Source organism: Balaenoptera physalus, assembly GCF_965194825.1.
Source record: "Balaenoptera physalus genome assembly, chromosome: 4".
Taxonomy (NCBI): domain Eukaryota; kingdom Metazoa; phylum Chordata; class Mammalia; order Artiodactyla; family Balaenopteridae; genus Balaenoptera; species Balaenoptera physalus.
Window position 1 is genome coordinate 23,691,499 of NC_138891.1, and position 18,283 is coordinate 23,709,781.

The following is an 18,283-nucleotide window of genomic DNA, read 5'->3' on the forward strand; positions in this document are numbered from 1 at the left end:
ACAGTGTTTCCAACAAGCTAACTGAATCCTTCTGGGGGAAATCCATTTTCTACCAGCTCCTTATATATTTCCAGTGCGAGCTCTGCTTATCACCTGTGTGTCTAAGGAGAGCCTTTAACCACGATTGAGTTGAAATGTGACACAGAGTAACTGATGCTGCTGACGGGAGAGGTGGCTCAATGGGACATGAAACCTGCATTTGGGAGCCACTGCCCTCATGACTCCATCTGGGGCTCAGATATAAGTATACATTTCGTCCTCTGGGCACCACAGCTCCTTAAGTTCTCTCAAAAGCCCCCTCTCCCCCACCCCACCCCCCCTTTTTGTTTTGAAACTATAGCTAATATTCTCATTCAACCAATGAACAATTGAGATGGTGTAGAACAGAGGATGAGAGTACAGATTCCGGAGCCCGACTCCCTAGGTTTCCATCCCAACTCAGCTACGTGCTAGTTGAGTCACCTTGACAAATCCTCTAACCCCTCTGTATCTCAGTCTCCTCGTCTATAAAGTGTCCTTCATTGGATTCTACAGTTAAAATACATGAAAAGTGCTTCCAACAAGGCCTGGCACATGGTGAGTACTGTACATGTCTGAAGCTCTTTGAGATGATTACCATCAAGGCATCAAGTACCCAGGAGGACGCTTACCCAACTCTTACCAATGATGTCCTCTGAGGAGTAGGATTTAGGAAGGGAGGTTGAAGTGAGGATTTTAATTTCTAACTCATGCACTTCTGTATTGTTTGAATTTATTACTTTTTATTAAAAGCAAAATAAGGGAAAAAATTTAATGGCATCTGGCTGAGAATATAAAACAATCTCTCCAAACCTCCCACTAAAAGCTAAAAAGACACAAAGATTTTTTTTTAAATACTACCCAAATATTTAAAACTAATGTTGCCAATCTAGAACCCATATGAATTTTCTGTACCTACAAGACCAACAAAGGCTAAGTGGGGGAAAAATGGCATCAGTGGTCCATCTGTGCTCCACTTCCCAACGAGTAGCTATTAAGAACTTTTCTTCAGCCCATAGCAATTAAAAAAAAAATTTTTTTAGTAGAATTTTACTTTAATATAAAATGAAAAAACCCCACAAAAACCCAAAGACCTAATAGGTTAAGACAAGTCAAACAACCATTCCACACAGATAAAACCTTCACAAAAGTCAACTGAAGTAATCCAGAGCTAAAAGTGAATTGTGCATATTTTCAAGGAAGTCACCAGTCATGTAACACAAACAAATTATTTACACACTTGCAAGCCCTCTAAGAAATGTGCCCCAAGAAGCATTAACTTTGTTTTTTCATGTGCCATCCTGAAGACTTGCACATTTTATTTTTCAGATAATTTAACATTTTTAATAGAGTGTGTTGTCTACCAAGTGGTAATGCTTTGGTACTATTCGTATAGGACTGCTTATCCTAAAGACTTGACATTTCCCCAAGAGGAGCTTCTGCTTTAGAAGTTTCATACAGGGCTTCCCTGGTGGCGCAGCGGTTGCGAATCTGCCTGCTAATGCAGGCGACACGGGTTCGAGCCCTGGTCTGGGAAGATCCCACATGCCGCGGAGCAACTAGGCCCGTGAGCCACAACTACTGAGCCTGCGCGTCTGGAGCCTGTGCTCCGCAACAAGAGAGGCCACGATAGTGAGAGGCCCGCGCACCGCGATGAAGAGTGGCCCCCGCTCGCCGCAACTAGAGAAAGCCCTAGCACAGAAATGAAGACCCAACATAACAATCAATCAATCAATAAATAAATCTTTAAAAACAAAAAAAGAAGTTTCATATAAATTAAAATCTTTATCAAACATCAATATGGAGGGAGTTGACACAGGATGCAACATATACAGTCAAGTTACCTCTGTATATTTAGAAATTACTCTTTCAAGATACTTGCACCAGAGAGCTTACTTAGTCTGTCCTGCTTAATATTCGGTAGTACAGGTTTGAATCATCAGAACCTTGGCAAGACCTTAATATTTCAAAGTTATTAACAACTACCTCTAGGGGCAAGTCCATGTTTACTGAGTTATGACAAATTTATTATAAAGAAGGAAAACAAGTATAGCCAGCCATCTTAAAAAAATGCTCTAACCACTGCTTCTGAATATAGAAAGACTAAAACTACATACATTTATCATACAACAAATCCCATCTCTGTCACCTGAAATTCCCCTAATTTAATTCATTAGAAGGGGATTTTTTTTTTAATAAATGGATACTAGGAAAGCCCAAGGGGATTTTTTAACAAGACTTAAAAGCACTTTACAGTCACATTCAGCTTTCCTATGAAATACTCAGCATCTTAAATATTGGGTTGGCCAAAAGGTTCGTTTGGGTTTTTCCATGACATCGTACAGAAAAAACCCGAACGAACGTTTTGGCCAACCTGATATTATGTAGACTTCTTTTTTTTTTCCTTTTAGTAAGCTAGACACTGGCTTCAGAGTTTGTAGAACTGAAGGAAAAATAACCTACTCAAAACTATCCTAAGGGCTTCCCTGGTGGCGCAGTGGTTAATAAGAATCCACCTGCCAATGCAGGGGACACAGGTTCGAGCCCTGGTCCAGGAAGATTCCCCATGCCCTGGAGCAACCAAGTCCGTGCGAGCCTGTGCTCCGCAAGAAGAGAAGCCACTGCAATGAGAAGCCTGCACACCGCAATGAAGAGTAGACCCCACTCGCCACAACTAGAGAAAGCCCACGCACAGCAATGAAGACCCAACGCAGCCAAAAATAGATAAATAAAATAAATAAATTTTAAAAAAACTCTATTAAAAAAACCACAACTATTCTAGAAATCGTCTTTTGGCAGAACAGCAGGTATCCAAGTTAAAAATAGGAGGGTCATTTTGTTGCTTTGTTTTCCAAAATTTAAATTGTTTTTTGTTTCCTTTCTACATAAACCTCAGTCACCACTCCTGAGTGGAGATGGGCAGAGGCTCTAGCCCCTGCTCCTCCAGCTTCTCAGCAGCTGCTTTCTTATTGCTGCAGCAAGACTTGAATAGATGTGTGTCAGATGAGGACTTCCCCAAGACAGCCTTTATAGATAATGCCACAGCATATTTTCTGTCTTATCCAGTATGTGAGATCCAAAATGGAAAACACTGGCATTCTGTTAGAGCCAGAAGCCATCTCTGTATCTGAGCCATCATCTGACTGTTACTATAACGAGGAGATTGAGCTGGAAAGGCACTTGAGGTGGTACTGTGAGCATCAGAATTACGACGTTTAAATTCCTTCGGCAGTTTACTGATCTGGTTGCTTTTTATCCTGTTTCCAGATAGGGTTTTCACTTTCTTCGGTTTCAGTGTAGTCTTTAGACTGGGTCCTGCCCTTGCATCTACCACGTGATTCTGGTTTTTTTTTCTTTTTTTTTTTTTGATCCTGCTGGTAATTTCTTCCATCTTTTCACAGCAGGACACAGGCATTACAGATGTCTCCTGATCAAGTCTCGTGTAACCGAAAGCAGCTCTGGAAGTCCTTTTCATAGAGTTTACTGTCAGTGAATTGAGAACTGGAGGATTTAGCTCTGCAAATACAGTAGCCCTCTATACTTTGGTATATCTTTGGCTTGTGAAAACCAAACACCTCTTCTTCTGGGCAATAGTCTTCCAAAAGCAGCCGATCCACATGCAATAACGTTCCTGAGGTGTGGAGTGCATGCCAAACCAACCCCCCCTCCAATCGCTCCCTCCTCCTCAACTGCCATGTCTAGAACGATTGTCTCCTGCAGTTCAGCAGCAATTAAAATTTGAGGTTAGTACCAATCAGGAAATAGAGTAGCAGTCCCCTCTACTTCACAATGAGCTTATTTGTTTGTTTTGAGCCAAGCAACCAGTTGTGGCCACCCCCAGTTTCCCCATCAGTTTCTCTTTCTATTTTCAGTTAAAAACTACAGCTCCCAGAAGACCCCTCGGTAGGAATGGGGGTCTGGAAGAGGTACAGGTGTGCCTGACACTAAAGCAAGGTCAGTTAGCCCCACCCACCCTGCCTTAATATCATTCTGGAAAAGCACCTAGAAGCTTGCTTGTTTAAGGGGCAAGGGCTCAAGAAACCTCGTCTTTGTGCTGGTCTTGAAGGAATCACTTAAAGACATTAGCCAACAGGAATGAGGAAGGAAAATTATAAAAAAGCTGGCAGATGACACAGTACAGTGGAACCTCAACAAACATGACAGCCAACTAACCCTGGAATCCGCACAGGAATGAAGGCCTCAGCAACCACACCCCAGTGGGCGGCCCCAGGGGCTACCAGACGGGATGTGCAGGGGGCAGAGTCTCCTTCCACGATGCCATCTGAATGAGGTTCCAAAGTAAACGGTCACATTATGAATTGCTATTGCTCTTACGGGAATAATTTACTCCACATAAGAACTTGGGCTCCCTCCTTACCAGTTTCAGAAGCTTCACTGAATGTAATTAACCACAGCATTCACTATGCCAAAAACATGGAGCTACAGCCATTGTCTTAAAAGAAATACATCTAAAATGGTGCAGGCACTTTGGAAAACAGTCTGGCACTTACTCCAAAGGTTAAACATTGAATTATCATATGACCCAGCAATGACACTCCCAAGTATATTCCCAAGAGAAGTGAAAACGTACCTGCATGCTAAAACTTGCACACAAATATTCATGGCAGGATTATCTATGACAGCCAAAAAGTGGAAACAATCCAAATGGCCATCAATTGAGAATGGATAAACAAAATGTGATATAGTCATATGACGGACTATTATTCAGTCATAAAAGGGAATGAAGTACTGATGTGTGCTGCAACATGAATGAACCTTGAAAACATTATGCTTAGTGAAAGAAACCAGACACAAAAGACTACATATTATATAATTCTATTTATATGAAAAGTCCAGATTAGGCAAATCCATAGAAAGTAGATTAGTGGTTGGCAGAGGATAGGGAGAGAGGAGAATGGGAATGACTGATAACAAGTGTGGGGTTTCTTTTTGGGTGAGGAAAGTGTTCTGGAATTAGGTAGAGGTGATGGCTCTACGACCATCAGAATATACTAAAAACCACTAAACTGTACACTATACATAGGTGAATTTTATGGCATGTGAAAGATCCCTCAATAAAACTGCGGTAAACAAACATAGAACTAACCCCCCCACCAAAAGTTAATACAAGGGTTTGGGCGAAGTATGGCCAGGGTGTCAATTTTTATTTCTACTTTTTGGAGTTTCGTTTGTTTGTTTTTTTCAAAATTTCCCTCTCTAATGTGCAGCTATTACTTCACTAACTGAAGCTCTGGGATCAGAGAGATTCTGCTGGATTCAAATCCAATCTCTTTCTGGATGAACTGGATAATCTTGGGCAAGTCAATTATTCTAAATCTCAGTCTCCTCATGAAAAATTGGGGGAATAATATCAATGGCCTCATAGGGCAGTTGTGAGAGTTTAATAAGAGAATGCTGTAGATCAGAGCCTGGCATATTAGTAAGTGCTCAAGCAATATTAGCTGCTGCCAGTTTTGCTATTAAGAATACAATGCAGTAAAATAATATTACTAATTATCATAGGTAGCACTTACATAGCACTGCTGTGGTGCTTTACATAATTTTAAGGTGTTTAGTCCCCACAACTGCCTTGTGAGGTAGGTATTCTTATGCCTATTTTACAAATGAGCATTTACTGTGGAGTAGATGCACACTTGCCAGTGACATGCAGTCTGTACATTCTGTGGGAATTTAGGAGCAGGTAATGAGCATAGAGAGCTAAGGCAACCAGGGAGGACTTTGTGAAGGAAATGGCCCTGGAAGGAAAGGAAGGTGAGCCCTGGATAATCCCACATGGGTGGGAAAGTGTGGTGAGGACCTTGCAGGTGAAATGGAAGTTACCAAACAAAAAGGCGGGAAATATCAACACTTGTTCATTGTGGGTGATGAATACAGATTATGTGTTATATTATTTCCTGCACTTCTGCACCTTAGAAATAATTACTAATTAACAAAAATTTTAAATATTTAATCATGTTGTAGAGGGATAAAACATTTTCTTTCCCTCAGTCTCTGACCTTCTTGTATATACATACAAGAAAAAACTAGCTGGTTAGAAAAATGAGTAAATGCCAGTTTTCTTTATTCTTTCTAAAATAAAGAATATTTATTCTACACTAATAGAATACTACACTAAGCATTGTCTGTAAACACCGTTTGTGATCCTGTACGAGTGTCTGTACAAGCCTTTCCTTGCACTGAGTGCTACTCTGAGGTAGACACCAGGAAGCATAAATGTTGGGTTATAGATCCAATTATTAAAACGTGAATCAAGCAGGGGCCAATGGGAAATTTCTGTACCTCCCTTTCAATTTTGTTGTGAACGTCAAACAGCTCTAAAAAAAAATAGTCTAAAAAAAGTAAATCAGAGACTGGGCAGGCTCGCGTCCCAACTCCGCTTGCGTACCGGGCATCCAGGTCGTTTCTCACGTGGTCGGGGCCGGGAGCGTGAAGTTCGAATCCGCTTGTCTGCGCGGGTCCAGGCGGCACCCGGCGCAGCCCTCCGGTCAGGCGGACTAGGTGCGAGGACCTGGTGACCCACTACCCTCCGGGCACGCTCTCTAGCCCCGCCTCCCGGCCCCTTCCATTGAGAAACCCCTTAGCGATCACGTGAAAGAGGCATGCCGGCTGCTTGACGTCACGCAGTGCGGACCAATGGTAGCTTCTGTTTATATCGCGGGGGGGAGGGAGGGTCAGAATATTCACGCCCCCGCTGCCGCCGCGTCGCCCTCCAGCGCGGGTGGTGAAAACCTAGCCAGGGTGGGAGGCGGCGTGGCTGCAGCGCGGCGGGGAGGGCCCCGCCGGTCGCCTTCTGCAGCCGCGTCTCCGTCAGTTCCCGTCGCCGTCACTGGGGCGCCGTGCGGCTCCAGTCCGGGGCGGAAGCTGCGGCCGTCGCGGCGGCCGGATCCGCGTCCCGCCTCAACGCCCGGAGGACATGCGGGAGAGAGAATGAGCCAGAGGGACACGCTGGTGCATCTGTTTGCCGGAGGGTACGTCCCAGGAGGGGCTTGCAGACTGGGGCTGAGTGCGCTGGGCTGAGGCCGAGGGCCGTGGCCTGAGACGCGGGCGAGAAGGGAGAAGGGGCTTCAGCGCCGGGGACCGAGAGAGTGAGGCCCGGGCGGGGAGGGGTGAGGCGACTGGAGCCGGGGGAGCTGAGGGAGCCCACGGGACTGAGGCTGAGGCGGGGAGGAATGGGAGGGCGAAGTCGGCAGGATGTCAGGCTTTGGGCCCGCGGAACCGGAGCGAGGCCTAGGGAGTGGCCGGCGGGGCTGGCGTCCACGCAGGCCCACTCCACGCGCCGCGGCCTAGCGGACGTCGGGGATGCGGGGCCGCGGAAGGCCAGTAACTGCAGGCCTCACGTAGGTTGCTCGGCCGGGGCGGCGTGGGGGGGGTGGAGCGGGAAGTGCGGAGGCCGAGGACAAAATGGGCGCCGGGCCTCCTCCTCCTTCCGTCCCTGGCGCGCGGGCTGCGGGGCTGCCTCACGTCGCTCACGCCCCGCCTCGGATCTCCGGCAGCTGATTTCCGGGCCCTCCTTGGCCCCGGTGGGTCGTCTGGGGGCTTCCGGCGCCAACGGGAAGGCTTTGGGGTTCTGTCGCCCGTAATAGCTGTAGGTTTCTAGATCTTGGAAAATTTCCTTTCTCCAGGTTGCGAGATGCGCTACAAAGCGGCAGTGCTTCTGGGGTCGGATTCTATTCCTGAAAACCAGGCGTCTTGCACACGCGCTGCTTTTCGTCTGCTTAAAAGGAGAAAGTGAGGGGTAGGGGAGAGGTCAGAAGCTTTGGCAGTAGTTACTATGTGTACAACATTAAGACTAAACTTAAAGTCTCAGTTCCCTGATTGCCAGCTTGAGTGCTACAGATCTTTTGTTCAGCCAGTTTAGTCTCCTTTTTAGGTTGTTCTTTCCAAATTATTTGGAGAGTCGTAGCAATTTTAATTTAGGAGTTACTTCTTATCTGTAGGATCATAGTCTTATCAAAAATGGCTACGGTGAATTATGCTGAGGCTCTTCTCTGCCATTATGACCATATAAAGTCGCATCCCTTTAAAGCATACAGTTTTTTTTTAAATCGACTACTTTAATAATATTAAAGTAATACACGGCGGTTCTATTCACAGTGGCTTGATTGGAGTTAAACGTGTGGACTCTATTGCCGGTGATGACAGTACTTTCCTTGAGTTGGCACGTTCATTGAAGAAACATTTATTGTACACCGATTATGGGCCAGGCACTGTTCTGGCATTAAAATACTTTTCATTTAATACTGTTCATTTAATTCGTGAGACAGGGTTTAGGCAGGGTTTGCTTTCTATAATTCTGATACGTAAGAATAATCTTGGCAAATTAAATCATTTTTTAAAAACCATTAGTCATGTAGATGTTCTTGTAAAGATGTCTTGTGCAAATAATTGGGTTCCCTCCTGTAACTAGATCATAAGGTAATTTTTGAATGTTAGGAGACCACACATCTACTTTTTTGGCCACTATTTTGAGCGAAAAGTGGACACGCTCTTTGATTTTAATTCATCTTCATCTGTAAAATGAGGAAGTTGTACTAAATGATTTCTAAGGCCCTATTCTAGGTCCTAACATTTTTTATTGCTCTGCATTCAAGATTCAGGTGTCAAGTTTTGTTAAAAATAGGGCACATTTATTTGAAATGTTAGCTTGATTGCACTAACTTCCCAGTTTGGATTAAGATCATCAGCCACGTTGTTGTTACTAATGCATGTAAAGGCCCTTATGGTTAGCGTTTTCTTTAAAAACAGAAATGGGGCATTTTTGCAGCATCTAAACCCAAATAGATTTAGGAGCCCCTCTACCCCCCAAAAAACAACCTAGCATATGCAGGTTTTTTAGAGTATTAAATGAAGTACTTGTTTATAGGGCCTGACACAAGATAGGTACTCAGCCTTATAAATTTTCTTCTTTTGCATCCTATCTCGATTTTATGTTTATATGTGGTCTCATAAGTCATTTCAGTAAAACTTGGCTTACCTTTTTTAGAGAAACAGTAGAACTAGGAAGGATGGTAAAGATCATCTGGTTTAGCCCCTTCAAAATATGGGAAAATACCGGGCTTCCGTGGTGGCGCAGTGGTTGAGAGTCTGCCTGCCAATGCAGGGGACACGGGTTCGAGCCCTGGTCTGGAAAGATCCCACATGCCGCGGAGCAACTAGGCCTGTGCACCACAATTACTGAGCCTGCGCGTCTGGAGCTTGTTCTCCGCAACAAGAGAGGCCGCGAGAGTGAGAGGCCCGCGCACCGCGATGAGGAGGGGCCCCCGCTCGCCGCAACCAGAGAAAGCCCTAGCACAGAAACGAAGACCCAACACAGCCAAAAATAAATAAATAAATAATTAAAAACAAAATATGGTAAAATACCAAGGTATAAAAAATTTACTTACCCAACATTAAACAGCTTTTCATACATGTAAAATGAGAGTTAAAATAATCTCTGAAGAACCTCCCAGCTCTATATTAAATAAAATCATTTAGAATAGATTTCTGTATGAAATTTCTATTTCTGTATGAAATTTCTATAGAATATTCTGGAAGTCTGTATGCTAAGCATTATGGAAATGCAAACTGAGTTGTGGGTAACATTGTTCTTAATTGAAGATGTCTAGTATATCTCAAAGTTGCATATTTAGGCAATTATTTTTTGGACGTTCTTAGAAAACTAGATTTCATTTTTTTATCATGATAGAATTATGTAAATTAGGAGTTAGGAAACTTATTTTTTACTTTAATAATAACAAGATAGAGAAAAGGAGAGAGATCTTTGTATTAGCCGTTGTGCAAGAACCAGTAACCTTTCACAGTGGCATTTAATCTTTAGACAAAAATTGTCTTAAGAAGGAGCCTTTGGATTGTTTTCCTGATGGTTATAATTGTATTTATTCAAATATGTGTTTATCAGGATCTCAGATTTTTAGTAGCCTTATAGATGTATTATTAAATCAGGAAAACTTGAAACAGACTAGCACTGGACCTTGGGTCTGGGTGACCGACTCACATGCATAACTCGTGCTTTCTTTAACACACCCTTTGGTCCCATTATGTTTTTGTCAGGGTTAATATTCAGAGTTTGTAAGGTCATCGGTTAGGTTGATTGAGTTACAGAGGCTACTCACAACTGCCCGAAAAGGGTGTAAATATGCTTTAATTTTAGCTATGCTTTTAATAACACTATATGTTTGTGTGTGAAGACATAAGTGGTATGTTTTTAAATTCTTTGATAGATCTACATTGTTTAGTTGTGTGTCAGCTGCATATGTCCACCAAGAGGCACTTTGGGTTTTTTTCCATTTGAGAGAGAGATTGCCTCAAATGGGAGGAATAAACCTTCAACATTTAAGTGGATGAATTTCCTTCCTTTGTAGCTCCTGTGACAGTGAGAGCTTAATACATATAGTTAGTAATTTCAGATTATCTAAGAAATGGTTTATTTTTATATCCTGGAATTAATCAATCCATTTATCAAACCATTTATTTTTCATTTATTCAGTAAGAAACTCCATTTGGGTGTCAGATAACGTCGATTCTGTAGAAATTTTGTCATAATATTTGTTAAATTACTTCACCTGTTTCCTTGTAAAATCAGTACAGAAGTAGACTACTTAAAAGTATAATGTGGTTTATTTACACTTTGTCTACATTTTTTTATTAGCCTTATTTCCATAATTTTTATAACCTTTTCTTTTTTTTCTTTTTAAAAATACATTTTAATTCTTACTAATAGATTGCAAGACTAAGGTAATTTGCTTATCCTGATGTATTCTCAAACTTATTTTCCTGTAAGGGGATTAGTGTAGTATATAGCATTGTGGGTCAGGGACCCCTGGGAGTTTCCAAGACCTTTTTGGTGGTCTGAGACGTTAAAGCTCTTCTCATAAAAATACTAACACATTATTTGCCTTTTCACTTTGTGACATTTGGACTGATGGTGCCAAAGCGATGACTGGTGAAGCGCTGTTACCTTAGCATGCGTCAAGGCAGCATCACCAGACTGTGCTAGTAGTCACTAGCACTTGCAATTTAAAAACACAGGGTCTCTTAAGAATGTTCTTGAAGCAGTAAAAATTAATGTTTTAAATCTTGACTCTTGGGATTTCCCTGGTGGTCCCGTGGTTAAGACTCCACGCTTCCACTGCAGGGAGCGTGGGTTCAATCCCTGGTCAAGGAACTAAGATCCCACATGCCACGTGGCACGGCCCAAAAAAAAAAAATCTTGACTCTTGAGTATACATCTTCATTTCATATTCTGTTTGGCAAATGGGAAACATGAGTAAAGCATTTCTACAACTGTTTCTGCCTCAAGCTGAACTAGCGTCTTTTTTCATGAGAACCACTCTTGAAAGAACAATTGATAGACTATGACAATTCAGGCTTGAATGTTTGGCAGACATTTCTCAAAAAATGAAGGAAGTGGGCCTGTTGGTTCAAGGAAAACCACAACAAATGATAACATTTGTTGCCATATGATAAAATGAAAACTGGGAGTTTTCAAGCAAAAATTAGAATTTTTGAAATCTTTTTATTTTTTTAATCATTTATATATTTATGGCTGCGTTGGGTCTTCGTTGCTGGGCACGGGCTTTCTCTAGTTTCAGTGAGCGAGGGCTACTCTTTGTTGTGGTGCGCGGGCTTCTCATTGCTGTGGCTTCTCCCGTTGCTGAGCGTGGGCTCTAGGCACATGGGCTTCCGTAGTTGTGGCTCGCGGGCTCAGTAGTTGTGGCTCGCAGGCTCTAGAGCGCAGGCTCAGTAGTTGTGGCGCATGGCTTAGTTGCTCCGCAGCATGTGGGATCTTCCGGGACCAGGGCTCGAACCCATGTCCCCTGCATTGGCAGGCGGATTCTTAACCACTGCGCCACCAGGGAAGTCCCTTGAAATCTTGAATAGATAGAAAATGTAATTTTTAAAATATTGTATCACAAAACGTATCTACACTTGGAAGACCTGTATAATCCAGTGAACCAATATTTTTCAAATAACCAATGCATGATGTTATAGAGTAGTGCATAGATAAAGATTCAGAATGTAAAATAAAGCAATGGATTTTAATGTAACAATATGAAAAGTTTATTGGTATAGTTCAGATTCCATATTGCAGCTAATTTCAAGAGCCTACCACATGCCCAGTTTTAATGTAATATTGAAAAATATCCACAGTTATCTGAAAGGAGGTGTTGAATTGTTACACTAAGTAAATTATATCATTAATTAAAAGGTTTCAGTGCCATGGTTGGGGAAAAGGTGGAGTAGGATAAAGGGGAATAATGGGGGTGCACTGTAGTTTCAAGTAGGAGGATAGTGGAGTCTTTTTGAGAAGGTGACTTTTGAACAAAGACCTGGAGAGGAGAGAGTTAACTATTCAGAGGGAACAGGCAGTGAAAAGACCCTGAGTAGGGTAGGATCACTGAAATGAGGCAAGTATAGCCAGAGTAGTAGGCCATTGTTAGGCCATTGAAGATCTTTGGCTTTTTTTCTGAAATGGGAAGAGTCATTGCAGGAGTTTTAAAGCCAAATTCTGGTCGCACCATGCTTAGAATAGACTGTACGTAGGGCAGGGCCAGAAGTAGGGAAATGATTTGGCTACTGGAGTAATCAAAATGAGAGGTAACGGTTCTTCAGAGAAGGCTGTAATGTACTATATGTGGTGTGTGAAGAAAAGTCAAGAATAACTCCTTGGTTTTTACTTTAGGCACCTAGAGGGAGGGAATTGCTGTTAACTGAGATGGGAAGGTTGTGGATGGAATAAGGTTGGGGTGGGGGAAGATCAGTATGTAGTTCCATTTAAGACGAAAATTTGAGAAGTAGAGAAGTCAAAAAGCCAGTTGTTTAGGTGGATGAATATATTAGGTAACTCCAGGAAGGAGCTCTGGACTAGAGAGAACACATTTAATAGTTAGTGGAACATAGATGATGACATGAGCCTAGACGAGGTCACTAAGGGAGTGAATATAGAGCAGAAGAGAGGAAATTTCAGCAAAAGAGATCAGAAGAAGAGCAGGAACCAGCAAAGTAGACTTAAAAAGTGACCAAGAAAATGTGTTCTGAAAGTCAAATGAAGAAACAAATATACAGTATTTAGGAAGGACATATGTTATTGTCCATTAAGATGAGGTCTGAGAGCTATTAATTATTGAATTTAACAATTGTGGAGACCTTTGGTTACCTTGATCAGCAGTTTCCAAGGCAGAGCAGGGGGAGGGAAATCTGATGGGAGTGGGAGAGAAATTAGAGACAGTAAATAGGATTTTGAGATTTGTTGCAAAGGGGGATCAAAGAAACAACGCAGTAATTTGGGTCGGGGGGGGGGGTTACTTGCACTAAAACTACCACATACCCTCAGCATATTTCGCTTCTATAGTGAACTTTAGTCCTGATATCATTGTTTTTCCTTACATTAAAGACTATACATCTACATCTTGCGCTGTATGATAATGGCTTTCCTCTGTGTTTCCATGTTTATGAAAGTTGTTGGTTAACATTTTCTTTTTTTTCAGTTTATCAGTGTTTTGGTTTTGCTTTAGCATTTCGAATAAGCCTAGCTTGTTAATTTTTTTCCTGCATGAGAAACACTACATGTACCCCCCCAGCCAAATACCATTATTTTCAACCACTCTTATATCCGACTTTTCATAAGTTAGTCTGTCGAGTATGTAGACTATGTCCTTCATTCTTCAAGAACTTGTTTCTTGCCCGAACATTAAAGCTTCAGAAGAAATAACCTCTACAAATATACTATCAGAGAAACAATCTTTAGTAAGACTTCCTAAATGATTTTTATGGAATTTCAGAGACAGGCTACATGTTTTGAGATTGCAAAACTCTATAGCTAACATTTCTTTTTTTTTTTTAATTTTTTAAAATATTTATTTATCTAATTTTGGCTGTGTCAGGTCTTAGTTGCAGCAGGAGGGCTCTTCGTTGCTGCACACGGGCTTCTCTCTAATTGTGGCGCCCTGTCTCCAGAGCATGTGGGCTCAGTAGTTGCAGCACGCGGCTTAGTTGCCCCGTGGCATGTGGGATCTTAGTTCCCTGACCAGGGATTGAACCCTTGTCCCCTGCATTGGAAGGCGGATTCTTAACCACTGGACCACCAGGGAAGTCCCTATAGCTAACATTTCAATGAATCTCTTTCTTAGTGGTATTTCTTAATTTGACTAATGCCCTAATTAGGAAATTACAGGGCAGTGTTACCTGCAGCAGAAAAATGACAAAATATTTTAACCTATTCACTTTGCTTTACAAAGCTAGACACTGCAGTTGTCTGACAAAATAGTTTTGTTTAATGTTAACAGAAATATATTTCTAAAGTACCTACATATACATATACATGTGTGTATATACGTACACACACATACAAATATTGTGGACCCAGTCAGAATAGATTTGTCCATTTATAAATTAATCTTGCCTATTCAAAACACGTGTCCTGATCCATACATGCTCAAAAGGTCAGAATCAAAGATGTATGTGTAACAGCCACAGTCTTGGACTCCCGTTTCTTTTCGTTGACCCATCCTTTCCTTAGCAGAAACCTGGGGCACCTTAAATTCCTCCATAGGCGTGGCTAGTAAAGTTCTCTAAAGCCAGGGGAACTGAATCTAGTGGTTCAGGCCCTTGGGGCTATCCTGCTGATCAGGTTTTGCATCTGCACTGACCTAGGGATTTATGACTCTTGGCATCATGGCTGAACTGATCTGCTTGTTACTCATATTTACTTAGTGAACAATTTCTTTTTCCCCTTCCCTATCTTCCCCCAACCTCCCACATTTCTGATTTTTGTGTTGCTGTAACTTGGGTGCGGGAGAGCATTTTAGTGCCCTCAGAGTCCTTTCTCTTTCTTAAAGATCTATTTTCCCAGATTTTTTTGTTTTGTTTTTTTAACCAGTTTCTTGGTTACATTGTGCCTAGCTTCAAAAAAAAAAAAATTTCCATTCTAAGCAGCTTTTAGCCGTTGCTTTACTCAAGGAATCCATAGCCCTTGAGTAGTTAGAACCCCTGGCATGTCAAAAAATTTTATCTTCATTATATACAGTAAACAAGTAGAAGCAACACTTGAAAGTTCTGAGACATTTACACTCCCAAATTACCATAGGCTAAAAATGTGTCTACATTCCAGTAAATTCCTGGGGTGACTTGATTTACTTATTGTATAATTTCTCAAACATCATGAAAATAGAATAGTTTTAAATATCTTGTAAAGGTGTTTCATGATAACCATGTTAAACAATTCTTAAATATTCTCTAAAATCAGTGCATAGTTATATGATAACCTCTCACCAAGCAACCTTGGCCTCATATCTTTAAAAGGTATGACATTTGCCTGTGAAACTTTAAAATTAGCATTGATCCAAATAGTTTTATGAAGAATACATAGTTGAGGTTTTCTAACGTGGATATACCAAGGGTATAGGGGCATTTAACAGTTTTATTTGATTCATAACCTTAGAAACCCCCTTTCTAGATTTTTTTTTAAATTATTTATTTATTTATTTTTGGCTGCACTGGGTCTTCATTGCTGCGCGCGGGCTTTCTCTAGTTGTGGCGAGTGGGGGCTACTCTTAGTTGCAGTGCACGGGCTTCTCATTGTGGTGGCTTCTCTTGTTGTGGAGCACGGGCTCTAGGCGCATGGGCTTCAGTAGTTGTGGCACGTGGGTTCAGTAGTTGTGGCTCACGGGCTCTAGAGCGCAGGCTCAGTAGTTGTGGCGCACGGCTTAGTTGCTCCGCAGCATGTGGGATCTTCCGGGACCAGGGCTCGAACCCATGTCCCCTGCATTGGCAGGCGGATTCTTAACCACTGCGCCACCAGGGAAGCCCCCTTTCTAGATTTTTGATGTTACAGAATAACACATTTATATGCTCTTCTGCTATCAAACTTGGCTGTTCTCTCCTTGGAATTCTTTGCTAATCAAAGCATTTAAAGCAAATGAGTGAGAGACTTTGAGTTGTAACTTTTTCTTTTAACAGTAAAGCATCCAACGTAGTACTTTCGTTAGTAGCAAATTACATTGGTGACACCTTGCAATTGATCTTGACACATTGGCCACATCACTGGATCAGAAGGGACTCAGGACCAGCTAGAAGGCTAGAAATAAAATGAGGCCCTGCTTCAAGGCACTTGCAGTGAGGATGGTGAGGGGAAATATAAGAGGAAGTTTAGAATGTAGAACCAGTGAGACTTGAGGATAGTCGGATATCAGAAAGCCTCTTTATCCTTTGATCTCCCTTCGAACTGATGATTGTTAGCCTCCAATACCACAGGAGCATGCTTGGTGTGTTAAACTCTAATAATTAGAATTAGAGCAGAGGCCAGTATGGTTGGAACAGAGTGAGTGAGAAGGTGGATAGTAGATGAGATCAGGAGGAATCAGGGAAGATCAGATTGTGTTAGATCTTGTAGGCCATTGTGAGGACTTTGGCTTTTATTCTGAATGACATAGGAAGTCTTTGGAAAGTTTTGAGCAGAGGAGTGACTTGATCTGACAAGATTTTAGTACAGTCACTCTTATGTGCTGAAGATACATCGGAGGGAGTGGGGTAAGGGTAGAAAAAGAGAGACACTAATTAGGAGGTTACTCCAGTAACCTCGACAAAATATCGTGGCTTAGACCAGGGTGGAAATGGTGAGAGGTGGTCAAGATTCTGGATTTATTTTGGAGTTCTGAGTCAAAGACACTGGCACAAATACATCATTTTTTCATGGAGTCCATTGGGTCCCAGAAACATCAACCACATTCTGCAGTTAAAAACCCATGCTGTTTTTAAAGGATACTTACTGCTAAAATTATGATTAAACATTTATTTAAAAATAAATGTATACGTATAGTTTTAAAAAAAGCTTCTGAAAGACAATAAAAACCAACGTTTCCCTGCTCCCTTCCCCCATGTCTCCTTACCAGCGGGAACTTCTTATTTTATCTGCTTAATAGTTAAGTTTGGCATAGAATTCTAGAATAAGTAATCTTCTGCAGTTGTTGAGTAATGTGATGCTATTATGACTTTTCCTGTGTATGCGACCTTTTGTTCTTTCTAGAAATTCACGAGATCTTTGTCTCCAGTATTATGAAAGATTGCAGTGTTGTAACTTGATGTGGGTTTTTTGCATCCATTGTACCCGTTAAACCTGACCTCACAGTTTGAGTTCATGTTCTTCAGAAAATTAGGCTTCTGCCTTGGAATACAGTTTTACCCATGGCGGGGAGGAAGAGAATACCACCTGGGTATCCTAGCTTTGCTACATTACCTGTCAGCCAGTCCTTCTGTTTTAAATTCTTAGCCTTACCTCCATCTTGAGTACTTGGTGCCCTTAGTCATTAGGCCTGTTGTAAGGGGTTCAGCAGGGCAAAACTGTTTGCTTCTCTTTGGTGTTTCCTTCTTCAAGCCTTTCTTTCTCTTTGCCAAGGCAGTTAATCCTTGCCATTTGCTTCATTGCTTGAAATCGTGTTAATTTCTCCTCTCTTTGTCCTTGTGGCATTTTCCTTTAGACAGTGAGATTTTTGACATGGTGAAGAGATAAATCTAATGTAGTTAATCCTGCTTTCATACATAGAGATTTTTAAATGTTTATTGACAGCAGTAGTTTTGTTCTCTACATCAATTATGATGATTTCAGTGTACAAAATAATTACTTTAAAATGACTAAGATAAAAGCAGCATGAGAAACACTGGAGTGTCACTCCTGTACTACATACCTATTGCATTTTATAATGTAAAACTGCTTCAGGACAGTGTAAGTGCTTGTGTGTACACCCATTTACACCGCCCTCCCCCCGCAGCTCTGTACAGTTTAGATCATCATGTATTTTATTTATTGAAGTGGTTTTTTTAGGAATCATAGTGTATATGTCTGTGGTCTGCCATAAAGTATTTGTAATAGTTCTGTTAAAAAATTTAGTTGCTATAATCAGTGATAGATGCTGACAACTTCAGTAGCTAATGCTTATTGAGTACTTTCTATGTGTCACGTCATGGGTTATATCATGTATCGTATATTATCCTTACAACAAGCCTGTGAGGCATAGATACTGTTCTTCCCTGGTAGGTTGGTTGGTTGTTTTCTTTGTGTAATGTGTTTATTCTCTCGGAACCAGGAATGACTGAGTATGATATAGGTAGTCATTCTTGTGAATGTGCTAACTTTGCTTTTTGCTTGTTTTTATTTATTTTAATTATGAAAGTAATTCATGTTCATTGTGAAAACCAAGGACATATTCTTTAGGTTTTACAGAATATAAATTTTGCATGTTTATTACAA

The 18,283-nt window shown here is 41.5% G+C and overlaps 1 protein-coding gene and 1 pseudogene across 4 annotated transcripts in view; one reads left to right on the top strand and one right to left on the bottom strand.

Annotated features, from left to right (window-relative positions):
* Positions 1-268: 268 nt before the first annotated feature.
* LOC309660529 (SIN3-HDAC complex-associated factor pseudogene) lies at positions 269-6,646 on the bottom strand (annotated as a pseudogene). Its single transcript, XR_014268353.1, has 2 exons — positions 6,425-6,646; positions 269-3,732 (listed from the first exon to the last, which is right to left on the bottom strand). The product of XR_014268353.1 is annotated as an SIN3-HDAC complex-associated factor pseudogene (transcript).
* A 71-nt stretch (positions 6,647-6,717) lies between these two features.
* SLC25A36 (solute carrier family 25 member 36) overlaps positions 6,718-18,283 on the top strand; it is a 42,244-nt gene continuing 30,678 nt past the window's right edge. For 2 of the 3 annotated variants that reach the window (XM_082461286.1, XM_082461287.1), the window contains exon 1: positions 6,719-7,007. In XM_082461286.1, the coding sequence (XP_082317412.1) occupies positions 6,967-7,007 (41 nt within the window). In that variant the 5' untranslated portion in view covers positions 6,719-6,966. Of the gene's footprint in view, positions 7,008-18,283 lie in introns of all 3 variants that reach the window. The other variant, XM_082461288.1, reaches the window with a different exon arrangement.